Here is a 21,157-nt window from a genome sequence, read left to right as displayed (position 1 = left end):
GTTCGTGACTGGTATTTATACATTTTTTTTTATTTTTAATAGTTTTGTGTTTCGTATCCATTTCAAAAAGTGTTTTCTTTGACTAATATTTGGCTTTTAATTTTAACCTAGCATTCCGCGCTTTTGACAGTTTTTAAGAGGCGATATATAAACTGAATTATTATTATTATGAGAATGCAAAGCGTCAAGCTGTGTGGAGATATTTGAACCATGCTTGAAGAATTCACAGATAAGCCCCAAAATAACCGCTAGACAAAGTTAAATACAATCCAAAACCTGGAAAAATTAAACCCTTGCATGAATGCCTGATCCCCAAATTAATGATTTCTTTTCTTTTGCTGCAATATTCAGTTTGAAATACAAAGAAGGAAGCAGGCTGAATTGCAGGTTTACAGTGTCATCACTGACGAAATATTTACTTGGCAAACTTTGGGCCTCTTTGTACAACTGAGTATTGTTGATGACAAAGTCTATCCATTTATGACCACAGTATACCCATCTTCTGATGTCTGCTTCCAGCAGGATTACGTGCCATGTTACAATCATCTCAAATTAGTTTCTTGATTATGACAGTTAGTTCACTGTACTCAAATGGTCTTCACAGTCACTAGATCTCAATCTAACAAAGCAACTTTGAAATTTGCATGATGGAGATTCTCATCACGAATGCAAATCTCACAAATATGCACCGTGTGATGATACGTCAACATGGGCCAAAATCTCTGATGTTTCCGGCACAGTGTTGAATCTATGCTACGGAAAATTAAAGCAAACCTTGCCCAGCCAAAACGTTGCATAGATTTTTGTCGAGCTACAGCAGACTGAACAATCTACACTTGTATGCACAGCCTGAAAACAGCTTAATTGTCATGCTTGGCTACATGGATATATATAGTTAATGGCTTGGCTCCTATGGCCTGATGATGAAATCTTACAAAGTGAGTTTTGTATGAATCCGTGTATTTCAATAATACTTAATTTGTATCCTGACAATATACCTGATACTTGACCAGGCACAATGACAAGGACAACTTGCTTGGCTCATTAATGGACAACATTTTCAGAGCATTAACACTCAGTAGCACTTAGTTTACAGTGATAGTTTCAAATGGGATAAACAGCAATTAACGGATGGCTTGTCTTTCACTATCATGCAATTGTAATATTTCTCCTGTGCTGTCCACATAGTGTTCCAGTCAAAGTAAGATTCCATCACAGCTCCCTGACTGCTCTAACACATACCTGCCAGGATCCTTTTTCATTGAAAACAAAGGAAAACAGAAAAGCATTTATGGTTTATATGATTTGCTTTATTGCATTTAAAGGGGAAAGGAATAGTGCAATGCTAAAGAGTCCAGATAAGTGCTTTTAAGGTAGTCAGTATTTCTACAAGTGGATCACCAATTGTCTTTAACTCATCATTTAGTCAGTTGTAAGTTCCTACATGTAGGAAAATTCTGGAATGATCTTTTTTTGACCTCCATTTCAGCCAAAGGTTGTGCTGTTCCAGGCCACATTGGCTGCTTCCATGTCCATAAAGTTAATATACATCCTGAAATACACAAGAGAGAAGAAAAAAATAGGTCAATGAGAGTAGACACTGACAGCCAGAAGGGGGTGGGGGTTGCTTCTGTCACCATGTTACTTTCACTTATCAAATTATTAAAAATGTGCTGGTTAAAGTGTGTCTTTGGTACCTTTCAGGAGAGATGCCCAGGTGTTTGTTGAGCAGTCCACACAGCAGTTTAGAGTATTGCCTGTTCGCAGCACCACTGATCTTGCCAATGCTGTAGAGGAAGCAGAGTGCGCAGGGGTCTCCCTTCCCTCCAAACATCATCATTTGGTCAGGGTTGATGTGCACGGATACATACTGGTGTGTACAGGACAGAAGCACAAAACGGTGCAAATAAATTTTAAAACAATTAACCAGTGAAGGTTATGGATTTTTGAAAAGTTACCAATATCTTCATTTATTTTCCGTTCCTGTACACAAATAGAGAATCTCTATAATAGATTTTAACATTGTAGCCTATGTAGCACGTAATTAATTACAGTCTAATAAAGAAACCAATCGTCTGATTATAATTCAATAAAATGATGAGAATAAAATGTCTGGCTCCTTTAATGTTGACTATTTATGAGTAGGTTACTTAATTATAGGAGTATTAATGTGACGTAATGAAGCGCCATCCAGATATTCTTATGGCCAGGCTTGCATTTGAAGCGGGTGAGTGATCCAACTGCACCGATCAATGATCTCCCAGCGCTGGCAGTCTACACACTGTCTGCATAATTACACACGACAGAACCAGCCTAGTTTACCGAGTGGAGCTCTATATAACCTGCTTTCATCAGAGAAGTTAAATCTAAACATGCGGAATTAAGGGGGACAGCCCTTGATTGATAGTTATGACGTACAATCGCGTGAGGGTAGGTGGAAGAATGAGCGCGTGCCGGCCTACCTGTGCAGGTTTTCCCATAGCTTTGGCCAGCTCCTCTGTAGCCTCGGACAGGAGAGCTGCCGGTACATCACCTCTGGCAACATTGGTGTTCACTACAAACATCGGCATGATTGCAACGCTTCTCTCCCTCAAGGTGCAGCCGCTGGTCTTCTTCACCTTCCTGCTTCTGCTTCTTCTTCTTCCAGTTGTAGGGTTGGCAACTAGCTTGTAGACGCATTACCGCCACCTACCAGACTTAAGTGTTTCACAATTACAAAAGTCGCTAATGGCCCTGCATTTTAGCAACACATATTTAAACAGCTTCGGCCTCTTACAACTCACTATGGGCCTTTTCCTTTGCCACCTCTCTCTTTGAGATTCAATTCAATTTTATTTACATAGCGCCATATCATAACAGTTGCCTTAAGGCACTTTATATTGTAAGGTATGCAGTGGCGGTCCTAGCCTGTTTGGCGCCCTGGGCGAACACTCCCTCTGCCACCCCCCCCCCCCCCCCCCCCACACACACACACACATATGAAGAGAGAGAGAGTATGCATAGTATGCAAACGGCTACTAAACAGACATCATAATTCGTCATACAATGAGAACAGGACAAATCAACAATTGAAACTGACTAATTAACATTATATTATTGTATATATTGTTTGGAGTTTAGTCTGCTACTGTTACTATTTTTACCATTTCTTCTTGGAGGAACTGTAACCCACATAATTTCCTTAGGGATTAATAAAGTATTCTGATTCTTAATGTTTTAGGATACATGACCTGCCATTATCCAATGACACATCTGCTTACCTGTATATTTTGCTCGTTTCTCCTTGTAGGAGCCATAATTAAATGTATTGAATTTTAATGATCACTGGGTTTTCATTTGTTTGGTTGCTATGGTGATGTGTAACGGGAGTCACGTGGGTGCTAGCGGTGACATTAAGAGGGCGTTGTCAGTCTGTCTTTCACTGGTTTGATTTTGACAGAGAGGAGGGCTGGGTAGCCGTAGTTTTTGTTGACCGCAGCACAACGAGTTTCCCCTTGTTGCATTAGAGCCTGTGATGTTTTAAGAGTTTGTATCGCGAGCCGATCACGTTTATTAAAGTACTTTTCAAGCACTTTAATAAACAAGCAAGCAATTCCACCTCTGGCATTATTGCGTAAAGTTGACAGCGCGTCAGGCAGGCTCAATCCCCGGCCTCTAGCGACTGTGGAAGTCGCTACACTCCTCTTCTTTTCTCTTTTTTTTTAAACTTTAAAAACGGGTTGTGTGTGAGACTTTAAATCAACAAAATATAAAATATACATTTTAAATTGTTATTGATCCCTTTACCCCAAGTCCTAAAGTGTATATTTATTTTTTTTTACTCTTAAATATTTATTGTTCGTTTACTTGCACTGCTGTAACTGGAGCCTCGTCGTCTCGTCTCTCTATATACTGGACTGTATGTAGCGGAGATGACAATAAAGTTTACTTTGACTTCAGCAGCGAGCAGGCGCAGAAAACCGATCGGTGCCTATGCCATTCCCAATATGCGCTGGCATGATGTCGGGGCAGCATGAGTACAAGCATGTTTTGGGGTTTTTTTGCCGATGCCCGTGATGCCACCCCCCACCACGATGCCGCCCCGGGCAACCGCCCGTGTCGCCCGTATCTAAAACCGCTACTGAAGGTATGAGAAAACAGAGACAACCCCAACAATCATATGAACCCCTTTTCAGCAAATACTTTGGAGACAGTGGGAAGGAAAATCTCCCTTTTAACAGGAAGAATCCTCTGACAAAACCCGGCTCAGGAAGGGGACTCATTGTGGTGGTAGGAGGAAGACAAGACGAAGACACGATGTGGAAGAGAGCCAGAAAAACAAGTTCATGCATTTATTGTTTCTCGACTGGACTACTGTAATACATTATTATCAGGATGTCTTTAAAAGAAAAAGGTGAAAATGTATGCTATGCCTTCTAATGATATTGCCTAAGGGAAGCATGTGTGATGCAATTGGAACTGGTCCTAGCACCCTAGAATCCTGTGGAACTCCATAATTAAACTTACTGTGTGAAGAGGACTCCCCATTTACATGAACAAACTGGAGTCTATTAGATATATATGATTGAAACCACTGCAGCGCAGTTCCTATAATACCTACAGCAAGCTCTAATCGCTATAATAAAATATTATGATCACTGTTGCACTGAGGTCTAGTAGGATAAGCACAGATTTGTCCATTGTCAGAGGCCATAAGCAGATCATTTGTAACCTTCATTAAAATTGTTCCTGTACTGGGATGAACTCTGAAACCTGAATGAAACTCTTCAAATGAACCAAATAGGCTATATGCCTTGCCTCCCAGTTCTTCTAAATCTTTGTGACTATCCCACTTTTTCCTTGCTAACCTTTTCCTTTGAATACTTTCCTGTATTTCCTCATTCCACCACCAAGCCTCTTTATCCTCTTTTCTCTGTCCAGAGGATAGATCAAACGCCTTCTTCGACATTTCCCTCAACACTACAGCTGTACTTTCACAGTCATCTTAAGTGTCTTAACGCTTCCTTAACCCTCAGAGCCTGGCTCAACTTTTTCCTGAACTCTGTGCAACAGTCTTCCTTCTTCCGCTTCCACCATTTAATCCATGGCTCTGCCTTCACTCACATCCAAAGCCAGTTTACAGACTACTATTGAATGGTGTTTAGCTACATTCTCCCCTGCCACCACCTTACAGTCTCCTGATTTAATTGAGATTGCACCTTTTGGATGTGCTTAGCTTCCTCCAATCTTATACATCAGCTAATGTTCCTTGCTCTTTTTAAAGGAAGTATTCACCACAGGCATTTCCATCCTTTTCAGAAAAAACCCCACTAGCATCTGCCCTTTTCCATTTCTCTTCTTAACACCATACCTACCCCAACCCTCCTCATCACCTCTGCTTCCGCTGAAGTCTGCTCTCTCCATCCTGTGGAACACTTTCTAATGCTTCATTGAACTTACTCCTTCTCCTCTGAAATTTTGCACCATCTTTCCAGCAGGGGGGATTGTAGTTATTTTAAGGGTTCTTTCCTGCAGTTTCAGGCTCGTAGGCAGCTTAAGAAACCTTATGTCTATAGCTCAGGTTTTCATGAAGAAATAATCTAATCAAACTGACCTCCTTAAGTATTTACTTTCAAGAATATTGCTTCATGAAATCTAGAAGAACGTATCACTTGCATGTCTACAAACACAGAATTCCACTTATTTGCTCCATGCTAAAATTTGTCTATGGGTTTTCTTCTGTATGTGTCTTAGATTCGGTCCTTCTGTGTGGCACTTCATTACTGTCATGTTCTGATTTTAGCCACATCAGACACCAGTGAAATTCTCAAAAAATGGGCACCATTATCCTTCTCCACAGATCTGTCAGTGTCGATTTAAAAATATCTTGCATGTCTCCTCTTTCCACATCGATAAAACTCAAGTACTAAATGAACGCTTTATTATTTCTTTACCTGAGCTGCAATCAGTCAATTTCTATTTTCATTGTCTTAAGTGTCCACATTGTGACTGAAGGCCATAACAAAGCTGTATGAAAATAGCCAGTTGTCACACGTTCCCATGCTTCTTGCTACTCGATCCCCTCCTAACACTTGACTTCTTTCTTCCTTCTCATTTCCAGAATATCTTTAAGGTTGGTTTTGATGAGTCTCTGTCTCCATGACCTCTGAACTTCAACAAGTAATGTTCTAACAGCTGTTTCCTCCACACAGTGGCATCTCTCCTGTTTCAGCTTGAAGCACGCACACACACACACAAACACACACACTAATGATCTTACAGCCCTGAGAGATATGAGATCCCAAGCCTGGACAATATCCAATCCTGTAAGAAGTGCTTTTGATGCAGATCCATAAACCACACTCTCATACTCAAGATCTAATTAGGGCAGCAATATCTGCACTCCATTCTGTTTATAACTTTTTTACATTTATACGCATCACTCTGTATGTGTATAGCAACTTTCCACGTCACCATGCACTCCAGGTTAGTATCAAATTGATGTGCTTTCTTTCTTGTTAAGAACATTATCTGTGTTTGTTTCCACAAAAATTTGATCCCCAATTTCAGTGATGACAGACTCTTATCCCTCTGTCAAAGTACATGATTTGAGATTAATTTCCAAAAATCCTTATTTCTGCATTTATATTATTATTATTATTATTATTATGTTTGTCTTATTTTTAAATTTAGGCAAACTGATTTGCAAATGTATTTTCAAACAACGAAACAATTAAAACCCTTTAAAGTAACAGAACATGAAAAACTTCAGTATTCTACTATGCTAACTTTGTCGTTTCTTTCTGCAACTGGTAATGCAATTGTATATGCACTTTTGTCTTAAAACTACTAAACTATGAACAGAGGTGGGAAGTAACTAAGTACAAATACTTCATTACTGTACATTCACTACATTTTTAAACAAATATCCGCACTTCTGCTACTACTACTTCTACTACTTACATTTTCTAACAGACTCTTACATTTGGTTCATCTATAACGTTTATACTCGGGAGTTAAAGTCGGTGGAAGGAGTGCATGTGTTTTTGTTTGCGATACTTCAGAAACTGTCTAGCACTACAGAAGAGGAGACAGCATGAAGGGAGTGATGTTTTTATTAAGTAATAATTTCAAATCCAACTTTTGTGTGCATTTTGCAGCAGTCTGTTGCTAGCTAAAGTACCAGCTGATGTATTTCACAGAGAGAGAAAAGAGAGAGCTAACTTGTATAAAGTTAGCTCTCTTTGATATAGAAAGATGCAGAAAAACAGACAGAAGGGGAAGAAGAGAGGTTATGTGTAAGGGTAAGGACTGATAAACTGAAGATTTAAATCTTACATATGATGTCATCATTTTCAATCACGCATTGCATTTGTATATAATAGGCTGTGATAAATTATTTATATTTTGTTTTGTCCTGCAAAACAAGCTAAGCTATACTAACTTTGTGTTATTCAAATGCTGCATGAAAATACTGGGTAATTTTGTCCAGGATAAACAGGTTCGTTTGCATTAATGTGGTGAATTCACAGTAAAGCTCTGTGTTGGACTGGTGCACAGTGCCTGTGGTGCTCATGGTCAGAGTTAGGTTGCATCAAGTTGCAGTGATGAATTTGCATTTAAGCTGATGATGTTTAGGCTCATTCGCTGAATTCCAACTTTATAAGCAAAAAGTTGCTTCAGTACTTCAACTTTTACTGGAGTATTTTTTTAACCTAGATATCTCAACTTCTGCTTAAGTAAATAATGTCTGTACTTTCGCCACCCCTGACTATGAAATTGAGAAGAAAACGTGTGAAATCATGTGACAAATTGGTCACAGCGCCTCCATCCATCCTGGAAGGCAGTCGGTGGGTCGTGCTAAAAACAATAATATCAAGCGGAAGCTTTTCTGTATCCTTATGTCTTTAAAAAATCATCACCACTGCTGAAATTATTATATAAAAAGTGGCGTGTGAAACCTGAGTGCTTGGTATTTCCAGGGTGCGGCTGCTCTTGAGTGTAGGGTAATTACGGTATTGGGCATGCGCAGTGTTCTCAAGTATTAAAAGCAGTGCTGGAGGAGGCGAGAAGGGAACTGGCAGGGAGAGAGAGAGGGCAGAAGTTGGATGGCGCTATCCTTTGTCGCCGTATTTCGGCACACAAACAGCTGCCGAGCGTCTCCGTGATCCGTGAAATTACACCTTCTGCCGCCGTTTCACGCCGTGGTGGCTCCTCGGTGTCATCCGACAAACGGTGCGTATACAAAGCTAAACTAGCCAGTCTGCTAGCACTTTCCAACGTTACGGAGAGGCTGCTGCTCCAGCTGTACTTTAACATTAATGCACGCATTATAAGTTTACTAACAAGGGGGTTGTGCTTTTGGCGTCGATTAACCAGCATCGCCGCCTGGCATGGCACTGCACAGATTAACCGGGCAGGTATAGTCTTTAATTAAGTTGTAATAGAGGCGGAATGACCGTGATGTTATTCACGGAGCCCTGTCTCATTTCACTGCCGTAATCATTTAGGTTTATTTTTTAGCAGCAGGTTAGCCAGTAAAGTTAACCAACAGCGGCTATGGGGCAGAGTTGATCACACGATTGAAAACTTTTGCGATCATAGCAGGAAAGCTGTGTTACAACTGATCACGAACTGTGTGTGAAACCGTCATCAGATCTGCAGCCCCGCGGACAGGATGATGGAAGAATCGGTGACCACATTTGAGACGCATCTGACCGCCGTCATGGACAGCCTGATCCGTGCCTCGGTGTGCGAGATCACCAAACTCTTCCAGGAGACGGTGAACGACTACCTGGTGGAGCTGTCCCTCAACAGGAAGGAGAACGAGGCTCTCAAACTGCGGCTGAGGCTCACCGAGAGCAAACTGAGAACCGAGCGCAAGTACGGCATGGGCTGGGCTGCCAACCGCCGCAACGCCGGGCTGGTGGCTGCAGCAGCACCGGAGGAGGAAGCTGGAGGCCGGCAGAAGAGAAAACTTGACATGACTCGTAAGTATTTGCTGTTTGTGGTGACTTGGGGCTTTTCTTCCTGTTTACCTTCAGTTTGCATGATGTATACAGTTCAATGGCAGCTTATCAGCACATCCTGCAGTATTTCCCTATGATTGTGGCTTTAACGTGAATAACAATGTGAATGCTATGCAGTCTATGTGCAGTTTATGTGAAGACGCACTTGTTTTGTTGGAAAACCATCTGGCAAGAGCTGATCTCTCCTTCCCTCCTCGTTCCTCACCCCCCCCCCCCCCTTCCTCCTCCGCCTCCTCTTCATGATCGCTCTCCCTCTGTCCTTCAACTCCCCCTCTCCTCTCTCCGCTGCATTCTGTCCCTCCCACTCCTCTCGCTCTTTCTGTGCGTTTGCTCACTCCCTCCTGTCCTCTCTTCCTGCCCGGCTCCTCTCCCCCCCCACCTCCTTCACTTCTCTCCGTCTCCCTCCAACTCTACCTCCTCCCCTTCCCGCTCCTCTTCTCCTCACGCCCTCTCCTCCTTTTCCTATTCTCCCTGCCCCCACCTCCTTCTGCTCTGCTCTCTCTCTCCTTCATCACGTTGAACACACACACACTCCCCCTCTCCTCTCCTGCTTCTCACCACCTCCACCACCCTCCATAATTACACACTCCCTCTCCACTTCTCCTCTCTCTCTCTTCCTATCTCATCTTTTTCAACTCTCCATCCTACTTTTATCTTTTTCTCCTTCACCGTGCCCTCCTTCTTTTCTCCTCTTCCTCCTGCCCCTCTTTTGACCCCCACCAACTCCACTTCTTCCTCTCCTCTCCGCCTCTCTCTCACTCCTTGCTGTCACATGTTTTTCTCTCCTTTCCGCTCTCTTGTCTGTCCTTCCACGCCCCCTCTCCTCAACTCGTTCATCATGCTCACTCCTCCTCCGCCGCCTGCTCCCATTGCTCTCACTCCTGTTCCCGTCTGCATCTCCAATCCCCTCATCCTCCTCCTCTTCCTCGTCTCCCACTTCTCCACCCTCTTCTCTCCTTCATCTCTCCCTCCCCTGGCCTTCCAATCACATCCTCCCACCTATCTCTCTCCCCCTCATATTTCATTTGCCGTTCTTCCTGCATCTCCCCCTCCCCTTCACTTTCTCCTTCCTCTCACCTCCTTCACCACCCTCCCTTCTCCACAGGAGGCAAGTCAAAAAAGGGCCCAGCAGCAGCCTATGGCAAAGCGTGGCCTGGAGGTGTGTGGGAGGAAGGAGGAGGAGGAGGTGGTGGCGGCGCTGGTGGTGGTGGAGGAGGAGGAGGAGGAGGAAGTGGAGCAACTGTGGGCATGGTAGCAGGAGCGGGAGGAAGAGGGGGGAAGGAGGCCAAAGATATGTACCTCATCCAGTTCCCCCGGGATGAAGAAGACGAGGGAGGGATGGTGGAGGAAGAGGAAAGGGAGGGCAGCCTCAGCGGTGAGGGGGAGGAGAAGGCCAACATCAAAGAGGAGGTGAGGGAGACAGGCTTTCTCAGAGGAGGAGTAGGAGGAGAAAGTGGCACAGCATCTCTGCTCTGCTTTGCAGCTTCATAAACACTGAGAGAGCGTGTAGACAGACGATAATAATACAGAAAGAGTTTTGCTCAAATTTTTCTTCTATCAGATCACTGCAGAGATATAGTGGATAAAGTGAAGCCTATTGATTTGATATTTAGCTTCCAGAGGAGCCAGGAGTGGGGCTCTTCATATCTCAAGCACAGCAAGCTTTTAGGGAGAAACACTACTGGTAGAAATGCTTTCCACCACATCACCAAGTGGCAGGACACTGATCCACTCTTCATTTCTCTTCTGGATTTGAATATTCAAACCATGCATAATGTGCATAAATTTGCCTCCCTGCTCTGTGAAGTCTTTCACCGCTTGAAAGGAGTCCTTCACCTAGCTGTATATCTTTATTTCAGGTGCATTGTAAACATATCATGTGGAAATTTAACAAGCTCTTTTAGAACAAGAGTAAATTTAATAGTGAATGTCTCACTGTACCTGGACTCAGTTGATTACCCAGTACAGTAGCTCTCTTTCTGCTTCTCTATGCAGTTGGCCCAAACAGAGGGTTATCAGCCTGCCTCTCTCCGACTAATCAAGGAGGCTTTGAAGATGCATCCGCCCAACCAGAACCTCCACGCTGGCTCCAAAACCCCAAGTGAAGGTAATGAGCCCAGGACTCACTGAGTGAGGGAGGGCAAGTTAGAGAAAATGTTCAGAGACCAGTAGTTGAAGGAAAACGGAAATGATTGCCAACACCAGCTCATTCACTCTCTCCTCCTCCTTCTGTTTCTGCTCAGGAGATCTGTCGGACCGTCCCCCGACTCTTCATCCAGGGGAGAGTGAAGAGGAGAACTGGAAGGTGGGCTCTGCAGAACCATCAGAGGGGGGAATGACCGTGGATGAGCTGAGGGGCCTGGAGTCTGCGTTAAGGGCTGAAAGAGGCCGCGAGCAGGCTTCTCAACGTGACTCAGAAGTGGTGCGTGGGACCGAGATCAGCTTGGCCCCTAAGTACATTGGTCTCGATGGAATGGAGCAGGATGGAGAGCTGGAGCCTCAGCCACCCACTCTGCACAAAGAGGACCAGATAGGACAAGGCAGGGTGAAGGAGGGCGAGAGGTTGGGAGTGGCTGGGGACGTGGAGCTGAGGTTAGGCTGGTCAAAGAAGTTAAGAGAGAGCGACTCAGCGGCGGTCATGCCTGCAGAGGATGTGGTGGAGCACGGAGAGTCGGAGCCTCCGCCCCACCTATCTGCTCCGGGGAGCGTCTGGGAGAGCGCCGGGGAAGAGGAGGGCGGCGGGGACCTGCTCCACTTCTGCCCACAGTGTGGAGGAGGCTTCACTTCGGAGGCCGAGCTGGAGGAGCACCCGTGTCCACTAGGTGGCGCCCATTTACAGAGCAGCGGAGCAGAGGACAGTCTTTTCCCTTGCGCTCACTGTGGCAACACGTTCAGCCACGCCTGGGCTCTGAAGAACCACGAGTGCGCCTGCGCCGCCGAGCGGCCGCATTGCTGCGAGATCTGTGGGAAGCGTTTTACACACTCACGGTCGCTGGAGCGCCATCATCTGGTGCACACGGGTGAGAGGCCGCACCGTTGCCAGCACTGTGGACGCAGCTTTAGTCGCCTTGGTAATTTGGAACGGCACCAGCGGATTCACACAGGTGAACGTCCATACGGCTGTGAAGCATGCGGCAAGCGCTTCAGCCGCGTGGAGTACCTAAAGAGACACCAACTCATACACAACAGCGAAAAGGCAACACTCCAGTGCTCCAACTGTGGAAGGGGCTTTAGTGATGTGGAGCAACTGAAGAACCATCAGTGTTTTTAGAGGCTTCACAATAAACTCAGTTTAGGGAAAGAACAGTGTTTTTTTGTTTTTTTAAGGTTTTTTTTATGGTTGTGGTAGAATTTAGCTGATGAATGTGACTGTTACAATCTCATGTCTTTCCCTGTGATTATCTTTAAGATAACAAAGCACATACATGGCAGACTTTGGTCAAGTAAACAATGAAGGCACATTTTAAAAAGCTGGCAGGAAGGACTGATTGGTGTTTTTGTGTTGCAAGAGAAATAAAGTCAGTCTCTGCCATCTAGCCATTTTAACTGGAAGTATTATTATTTGTATGTACGTGCACAGCCAGGACTTATTTATAATGATGAATACATCATTCATTTATACCTCTTTATCAGTACGTTAAAGCTGATGGCCTTGTTTTCTTTTTTGGATGACATCATTGACAATTTGGTATTTTGTATGTTTGTGTTTTCGTCACATTGCTAGAAAATAAACATCTTAATTCATCAGGAAAAGTTTCGGGTTAGTGAATAATACGCTATAAAGCTTTTTTGTGTGACTACCTTCATCATAAATTTTAATTTTCAGCCATCACTAGGCAACATTTTCATTAAACATTAAACATTCATTCAAGGACTAAAAAATTTGCTGTTCAAAGAGCTGCTGCTTTTTCAGAACTTCTTGTTAATGATGGCTATCAAATGGAGATGCTCGCCAGCCACTTTATTAGGTACACCTGTTCAGCTACTTGTTAATGCATGTGTCTAGTCAGCTGACTGGATGCATGCGTTCACTGCATTCATGCATGTCAAGATAAATTCAAACCAAGCATCAGAAATGGGAAGAAATATTTAAGTGACTTTGAACATGGCGTGGTTGTTGTTGTTGTCACATGGGCTTGTTTGAGTATTTCAGAAGCTGCTTATCTACTTGGATTTTCCCACACACAACCATCTCGAACTATCTTGTCAATATGGACCAAACCCTCTGAGGAGTGTTTCCAGCATCTTCCCACAAAGTTGATTCTGTTGATCTGGACGTAGCGTTTTCTGTGAGAGAAAAATTTCATCACTCATCCAAGTGATAGCTTCGGTCTCAGCTGACTTCTGTTTCTGATGATTTCTATTTAGTCAACTGAGACTGAAAAAGGCACTTGAATAAGTGATGAAGCGTTTCTCCCATGGAATAGAAACAGAATCAACTTTCTGGGATTTCCTTACCCAGATGATTGAGCATGCATCAACACTTTCCAGCACATTGTTGACTCTATGACAGGAAGAGTTAAGGCAGTTCTGAAGGCAAAAGGCAATCTATTAGCAAGGTGAAGTGGTAGGTGAGGGTAGATTGATGTTTTCCCTCATGATCGCCCACTCTACAGCTAAGTCCTGATATTAGAAAGGTGGTGAACCTAATTCACAAAGTCCTCTCCACTCTCAGGATTATTTCAGTTCTTCCCACAGCAGCATGATGTGTGTCGAGGGGAAAAGATCTCCAAGTCAGGAAGTTCATATTTGAAGAAAGAGCAAAGTAGACCATCTGTGCTCACTAACGACAGCCCTGTTTGTCATCTATCCAGCCCACTTCAGGCTGGTGCTGACGGGATCTTCAACTCACCTCGTACCAGATGACTCAAGGGCCGAGTGCTGGAGTTCTACCCACAGTGTAATCATGTTTCTCAGGGTGTCGATGGCCTCGCAGCTTTTCTAGTGCAGCATGGGAGTGAGAGGGCCCTCAGTTTAAATAGACCTGCTTTTATCCTCAAACGCTGCTTGGCTTTCCGTCACATTTTAGAAAATGTGTGTTGGGAAGGGCTTCACATTCAGTCTGGCTGAAAAAAACATGTTTCATCTTTATGACAAAGCTGTTCATTACTGCCTGTGTGCAGGCTGCAGTCATGCAAGGAAAGTGTTGCATGTTACACGGCCAGAGTTGTTCTGTTTTTATCTACATCGCTTCTTTGTGGTTATTATGAGTAAATAGAAAGTTAAAAGTTTTACGGAAGTAGAAAGAAACTGCTCTTTATTTGAAGTCTTATTCAATTTATCTGTTTTCAGACCTTAAGGAAAAGTCAAAACTAGATCTGTTAAGGTTAAACTAATTCACAATGCACTGGCAAGACTTTACTGAGCTAAACTGTAATAAAATAGATTATGATGATTAGAAGTGCTTTCATACAAAAGTCAACTTATTTTATGTTGTCTGAGTCATGATCATATTATAATTATAAAAAAATATTGCCATATTAGACATATTCAAGTGTTGGGCTGTTGTTGAGAGTTTCTTCTGTGCACTAGTTATACAGATATAAATCTCACTTACTGATATTTCTGATTGACTGAAGGGCTTTCTTGCACTATGCAATGAAAACAGCACTTTGACATAACCTGGCACGCTGTGTATTTGACATAAGATACTGTGTCTTCATAGTTTTTAAATAGCGGCTAAAGTCTAGAGTAACTTAAAAAAGACATAAAACAGTATGACACTCACTGGTTTGTTTGCAGGTTCTGGGTGAGCGGTGCGTGAATGTAGAACAACTACAAACTAAGCTAACAAGCCGTGTTTGTTAGCTCGGCCAGTCAGGTTGGACGAGAGAGAACCCTGGAAAGATTCATTTCTGGCCTCCTGACCCAGAACGGCTCAGTTGTGCTGCAGCTCTAACCAGGACGGCTCCATTAGTACATTTTTTGCAACATCAGGAAAAGATAAAGAAAGAAACCCCCAAAAGTCAGGGTTGAGGCTGTGAAATGTGTTGCATTTCACGTCTCACTTGTGGTTCATCATTTGGCTGTTTGCCATGTGATTGTGCACATCGAGTATAGCTGTGCACCACAACTATCAGATATTAAATTTTATTAGCATTTGGTAAAATGCTATAGGGAGTAACAGAATGGTGTCTGATAGCTAGAAGCTGATGTTGCTTTGTTTGCATCCCATTTAGCACCATGTTTTCAGTGGCTGGAAGAGCCATGCGGGAGTTGCGGTGTTGCAGCATTTTCCTACAAAGAGTCTGTCTCCAGCTATGTTTTCACTTTCTCTATAAATATTAAAAATCTAAAGTCTTTTTTTTTTAAAAGAAGACATAAAAAAGCTGTCCATCTGTCAGAAGGTCAGTTTGTTTGCAGAGTAAGGGTGAGTGGTGCATGAATGTGGAACAACTACCAGATCAGCTCCAGCGAGCCATTTTCTGCAGGAACAGGAAAGACAACAAGTAAAAAAGAACCCAGACCTACAGCTGTGAGATGTGTTGTGTCTCACATCTTATTTGCGGTTCAGACATTTAAGTTTCACCATCGGCCCATCTGCTATGTGACCAAAACCAGAGAACGACCTCATTTATTAGAAAATAAATGTTGTTAGATAATAAATTCACTTCCTGTAGCTTTTTACCAAGTGACAGTGACAGACAGAAACAAGGGGCGCTTGTGGTGTTGCAGCATTTTCCTTCAGAGAGTCTGTCTCCAGCTTTATATCAACTTTTCTATAAAAATTAGGGCTTCTTGAGAGATGTGAAAGATTGGAAATAACACACCAAGCACAAATGCTGTGATGCTATCTATGGGTAACCACTATTTAAATCATATCCATTCACTTTGATCTTTGTTTTTCTTCTTGTCTCAGTAAACACTGGTTTGCCTGAGATCCGTGTTCTTTGTGTCACTGAAACTTGCTCTCTCGTGGGAACCAAATTTTCTGAACATATAAAAACTCCCCTTACCGTAGTTCGACCTTTATTTAGCAACTGTCAGCTCACAGCAAGTCTGCGGTTTATTTATTTTCTTTATGTGGTCAAATAATTCATGAGAAAGTTCCTCATTTCAACTATTTTTCTTTAGTTTGACACAATCATCATTAAATGTTGAACTGGGTAACGTCAGTGGCAAACCTCTGAAAAAAAGTGACCCAGAAAGCTTGTCTGCCCCTAAAGTGTTTTAATGCTGAAATTCACTAAGTCATTTTTGTAAAGAGGAAAAAATGAAATCAGACATTTGTATAGACTTAGTATTTATTGATGGTGTTCCAGCTCAAATGTACATTTGTAATATGTAATCAATAACTGACTCATGTTAAAACCAGTGGAGTTTTATTTAAAAGAACTGAGCACTTGCTACTCTGTGTGTTTGGCTTTTGAATCTATTGGAGAATAAACATTTAAATTCACACACTTTAGTCTTGATTAATTGGAAAATTATAATGCTATTAAATGTGAGCGAAATGACATTAGCAGGAGGGGAAATGACATTTTTACAAAGTCAATCAGGGGGAAAAAAACAATTTCAGTCCATCATGTCCTCGATAATCAAGCAGCAGCTCAATAATTAAAACTGCAGCGAGTTTATCAGAGTCCGGTCAAGCTAAAGGCTTTTATGCCTGACAGCGGTTATCAAACAGACTGATGGGCATGGCCAGTCTTTTTGCCAGGATACCCTCCAGGTCCTCTAATGGCATCCTCCTCACATCATAGCCCCGCATGCTGGGCTTTGCATTCTTATTAACTGGCACAATCTCCTCGCTGCTGTTGGGGTCGTTTCTTCCAACTGCAGCATACGTGGGGAAAAACTGCTTCACATTATTAGGGAGATCAGATTTGAATGATGGGCAGCAGTAGGCAGACCACATGTATTCAGGAACAGACACCCTGTTATTAATCCAGTGGTCCCCAGACTTGTATGGCATGGCCCCGGTGATCATGTACATGGTCCCATTGCAGAACATCTTGAAATCTCTCAACACGTCATTCTCCAGTTTGTTCCAGGGTCCAGAGTTTGAGCCCTCTTTTTGGGGGACAATGTTTGTCAGAGTAAAGGTGGCTTTCCGGTTGTCGAGCGTCTTCTGGTGCAAGCTGGGATTGAGATGACCCTTGGTAAAGCTGGAGTTCCTGTAGTCATCAAGCACTGCCTGGCTTTCAATCACATTCTGGTCGACAGGGGTGTCGAAATGCTTCATCTCTGGGCTGGCACCGGAAAATGCCAACTGACAGACGGAGGAAAAAGGACATGACCATGTTTAGAAACTGTAAAAGAGTTTGCTGCTTCTGTTTGAGTTAAACAGTCACATAACTTTAAACATGACCTCATTTGAAAATGCAAATGTCTCTTTCTTCATGGGTTCACAAAAGAATACATATATGTGACTGTGTTTTTCATACATGCGTTTTTTACGTATAATCTCTATTTTTCACAAAAAAAAAAAAAAACTATGAACACAACACTATAAAATAAGTGTCTGCTCCTTCTTACCTGCGGTTCATACATCCAAATAGATTTGGGTCGTTTGCCATCAGCAGGACTCAGTCTGTACGCAGAGAACAAAGGCACTCGATGCTGACGATCATACAGGCTGGCAAAGTGGTACTGGTTTCTATAGCGCTGGCATATTGGCTGATATCCTGGTGCCCTGACACCCTGTGGGGGAGTTTTATTATAGAAGAAATTAGGGCAGTGGGAGAAGTCCTTGCCGATCTCGCCAACAACCAGGCTACAAAGAAGAAGGAGAAACAGAGCTCTGATTGAGGGTTGGAGCAAATTCCTTTGAGACATCTTTTGTAACAGATGAGCAGGTCAGCTGTAGATCAGAAACAGATTCTAGTAAGCAGACGAATCCCCGGAGTAAAATAATCCACAGTTGTTGTTTGTTAGTTCTGCATCTGCAAACTAACGCTGAGGTTTCCTCATTTATACCAACAGCGTGGTAACAGTTCTTACCCACCCACATCGACGTTTACAATCGAACTTCCCCTGCTAACGAGCAGTCAGGCTCCCTTCTGAGAATCAAGTTTGCGTCACAGATTTTTTAAAAAATCTTGGATTTTTTTCAAATTTTAATCATCTGGAAATTTCGGCAAGGTAAATGGATAAATTTGGACCTACACACTTGTAGGAACACCTTGAGTTCTACAAATCCTGGGATTTTATTTGTCACACTATGTCAGTCTGATGACACACAACATGCACTGATGATATTAGGTTTAAAAAGAGCACAAAACATGTGGTAAAGTCACAGGAAGTGACATTGCCTTCCCTGTTTGTTGTCTCGTACAAGTTGATTTTTTATCTTGAGTACACTTAGTCCAGAATTTTTAATAGCCAGGAGAATCTCCCTTATTACACTTTGTACCTAAAAAAAAGAAACATCATGGAAAACTTTGAGACGTGTATCTCATTTGAGGCAGAGCGGTATGAAATGCGATGCTTTTCATAATGAAAATCAAACACTCGTTTCTGTTACCACTGTCCTAAACCAGCTCCAGCACATGTTTAATGCAGCATCAGGTGTTTATTGACAGTCATTTGACAAATTATGTATTTATGTAATCACATGATGTTGAATTTTTCTGTTTCTCTTTCTGTCTCATTGGTTTCGGTGTAATGCAGTTTTTCCTTCTGTCATCAAAACTCCGCCTGATGTCAGAACCAGTAGGATTCTGAAAGACAAAAAAAGCTCCTCACAGAGCTTCCCAGATTTCTCAATTGCCAAAATAGCAAATGTTTGCTACCAGTATGTGGCTTCTTTATTTTGTTAAGTGCTCAATTTGTGGGGAAATTCTCCATTTTAGTCATTTTTTTAAATTAAAAAAATTCTTTTTCACTACATTTAGGGATTGTCAGAATGCAGAAAAAGCAAAAAATGTGAAAGAAACCATGGTCACAGCCGAAAACTACAGATTAGATATTTTTCACACATCTAAATGAAACACATCCTGATACTTACGTGTGAAAGGAAAGTTTGTTTTCTACAAGCTACTGGTTCTGTGTTGTAGTAATGGTTTTCTGTATGACTTCATCAGTATCTCACATCACTGTGGAGGAATTGTGGTTCACTCTTCTTTACAGCGTTGGTTGTAAAGAAGACGGCTTGTGTCCATTTGTTTAATCATGGACATCAATTTAAGGTCTGGAATTTCTCTGGGACATTGCAATATCTTGATGCTCTTGTTTTTCTGTCATTCTGTTGTAGATTTGCTGCTGTGCTTGGGATCATTGTTTTATTGCACGACCCAGTCATCACCTAAATGCCATGTTCTTTTAGAGCAAAGAGGCTTTGTCCTGATAGTCCTTCCAAACAAGACAAACTTGTTTATTCTTCTTCTAATGGTACTGTCATGACCTTTAAAATTTAACATGCTAACTGAGGCCTGTAGAGTCTGAGAGCTTTTGGGTTTTCAGCAGTTTCGCATTGTTGCAAATTCTTGGAGTGAATTTGCTGGAATTTCCAATCTTGGGAAGATTGTGGCATTGTGTTAACCAACATCTGAATGCTCTAAACCTCTGCTTTTATAGAGGCGGTCATACTTGCATTTGATTAGCAGTGCCTGACGACTTTACTTTAAAAGTAGAATGGGAGGCAGAACTTTCAGCTTCCTGGCCCTCTTCTGTGGAGCCAGCTCCCAGTTTGTATTCAGGAAGCAGAACCCCTCTCTACGTTTAAGATTAGTCTTAAAACTTTTCTTTTTGATATAGCAGATAGATAGTTAGATTCTTCTCACTGTCGCCAACTGTTTGTGTGATTTGGTGCTATATAAATAAATTGAAATAATTAAATTACTTCTTCCCCACTTAATTCCAGTAGTAAGGACGTATTTAATTTTTCACAGGACTGCACAGGTGAAAATATATTTACATAATAACTTAAACTGACTAAATGTATACATATTTAAGATTATACATATTGAATACATATTACCTCTGGTTTTAGTAAGTCTGACCGCATATTACTTGGTATCATTCAGCCATCAAACCTCATGGAATTACTCTCTCACTATCTACAGCATTTGTGGGCAATGGGAAAATGTCATGTTTACTGGTTTCAGTTTTCTATGATTTATAGGATTTTAAATGTGTGAAACACACTGCCTCTACATCTAGCCATGATTGATCTGTTTCTACAGAAATGCAGGATGTTACGGTGTAGTGAAAAATTAACACAGAACACACACAAATGCAGAACAAAAACTATAAATGCCATATTTACTTTCAGAGTGTTTATGGAGAAGTATACAAGTACAAGGACCAGTTGTCTTTGTGGATCTAAAGAAAGCACATGACAGGGAGCTTAGAGCGGAACTGTGGGACTGCAGGAGGAAGTCCAGAGTGGCAGAGAAGTATGTGAGGCTGGTGTGGGACATGTATGAGGACAGCGAGACAGCGGTGAGGTGTGAGGTAGGAGTGAAATGTGGGGATGGCATTACGTCAGGGAACTGACCTTCCTACTTAAGATGGTGATGGACAGGCTGACAGATGAAGTCTGCAGTCTGGTAGGAAAACGGGTGTAGGGGGCAGGTGGAAGAGAGCCTAGGTGGAGGTATGCTCTGGAGAGAAGATGAATGAAAGTCAGTAAAAGTGAGACAGAATAGGTGTGTGTGTAAATAAGAGGGAGACAGGTGTAATGGGGAAGCAGCAAAAACATAGATAAAAAAAAAAGATAAGTGATTCAAAGTCGTGGACAGTGCACAAGAGTAGGTGAAGAAAGGAGTGCAGGCAAGGTGGAGTGGGCGGAGACAAGCTTCAGGTGTGATTTGTGACATGATAGAAGAAAGAATGAAAGGGAGGATTTACAAGAAGGTAGGAAGACGTGCTATGATGTATGCTTTGGAGACTGTGGCACTAACAAAAAGACAGGTGGCAGATTTAAAGATGTTAAGATTTTCTCTGGATTAGAAAGGAGGGCATGCAGAGGACTGTTGTAGCAGATGGGGATGCTAGTGACAGGGTGAGATGGAGGCAGACAATCTACTGTAGCGACCCCTAAAGGGAGAAGTGGAAAGAAGAAGAAGAAGACTCACAAGCTGTTTGAGTTTTTGGGCACACAAAAGTTTAGACATAATCTCACCTCTCTGAGAAACCCCTAAATAATCTTAGGAATGAGACCATTTGTTGAAAAAATGTTTTTAATATTCATGAGAAAACCACCA

General features: G+C 42.4%; 3 protein-coding genes across 3 annotated transcripts; 1 reads left to right on the top strand and 2 right to left on the bottom strand.

Moving 5' to 3' along the window:
- Positions 1-1,288: 1,288 nt before the first annotated feature.
- On the bottom strand, positions 1,289-2,655 carry mif (macrophage migration inhibitory factor). The gene is made up of 3 exons (XM_063486779.1): positions 2,463-2,655; positions 1,698-1,870; positions 1,289-1,552 (listed from the first exon to the last, which is right to left on the bottom strand). Exons 1-3 carry the CDS (start codon positions 2,568-2,570, stop codon positions 1,486-1,488), a joined length of 348 nt encoding a protein of 115 aa, XP_063342849.1. The 5' UTR covers positions 2,571-2,655; the 3' UTR covers positions 1,289-1,485.
- Positions 2,656-8,047: 5,392 nt separating this feature from the next.
- On the top strand, positions 8,048-12,724 carry si:dkeyp-121d2.7 (zinc finger protein 133). Its single transcript, XM_065472129.1, has 5 exons — positions 8,048-8,214; positions 8,636-8,969; positions 10,114-10,418; positions 11,004-11,115; positions 11,252-12,724. The coding sequence occupies exons 2-5, from the start codon at positions 8,657-8,659 to the stop codon at positions 12,277-12,279; spliced, it is 1,758 nt and encodes a 585-aa protein (XP_065328201.1). The 5' UTR covers positions 8,048-8,214; positions 8,636-8,656; the 3' UTR covers positions 12,280-12,724.
- A 3,887-nt stretch (positions 12,725-16,611) lies between these two features.
- LOC134634199 (endonuclease domain-containing 1 protein-like) lies at positions 16,612-17,786 on the bottom strand. Its single transcript, XM_063483259.1, has 2 exons — positions 17,487-17,786; positions 16,612-17,220 (listed from the first exon to the last, which is right to left on the bottom strand). The coding sequence occupies exons 1-2, from the start codon at positions 17,784-17,786 to the stop codon at positions 16,612-16,614; spliced, it is 909 nt and encodes a 302-aa protein (XP_063339329.1).
- Positions 17,787-21,157: the final 3,371 nt, after the last annotated feature.

Source organism: Pelmatolapia mariae, linkage group LG2 (assembly GCF_036321145.2).
Source record: "Pelmatolapia mariae isolate MD_Pm_ZW linkage group LG2, Pm_UMD_F_2, whole genome shotgun sequence".
Lineage (NCBI taxonomy): Eukaryota > Metazoa > Chordata > Actinopteri > Cichliformes > Cichlidae > Pelmatolapia > Pelmatolapia mariae.
This window is presented reverse-complemented; position numbering and strand designations above follow the sequence as displayed.

Excerpts from the sequence above, each read along its gene's own strand:
- LOC134634199 (XM_063483259.1), bottom strand. The coding sequence starts at position 17,786 with ATGTCTCAAAGGAATTTGCTCCAACCCTCAATCAGAGCTCTGTTTCTC. Across the intron at positions 17,221-17,486 it reads TTTGGATGTATGAACCGCAG|TTGGCATTTTCCGGTGCCAG; the intron begins GTAAGAAGGAGC and ends TCCGTCTGTCAG.
- si:dkeyp-121d2.7 (XM_065472129.1), top strand. The coding sequence starts at position 8,657 with ATGATGGAAGAATCGGTGACCACATTTGAGACGCATCTGACCGCCGTC. Across the intron at positions 10,419-11,003 it reads AGGCCAACATCAAAGAGGAG|TTGGCCCAAACAGAGGGTTA; the intron begins GTGAGGGAGACA and ends TTCTCTATGCAG. Across the intron at positions 11,116-11,251 it reads CTCCAAAACCCCAAGTGAAG|GAGATCTGTCGGACCGTCCC; the intron begins GTAATGAGCCCA and ends GTTTCTGCTCAG.
- mif (XM_063486779.1), bottom strand. The coding sequence starts at position 2,570 with ATGCCGATGTTTGTAGTGAACACCAATGTTGCCAGAGGTGATGTACCG. Across the intron at positions 1,871-2,462 it reads CTATGGGAAAACCTGCACAG|TATGTATCCGTGCACATCAA; the intron begins GTAGGCCGGCAC and ends TGTACACACCAG. Across the intron at positions 1,553-1,697 it reads CTGGGCATCTCTCCTGAAAG|GATGTATATTAACTTTATGG; the intron begins GTACCAAAGACA and ends TGTGTATTTCAG.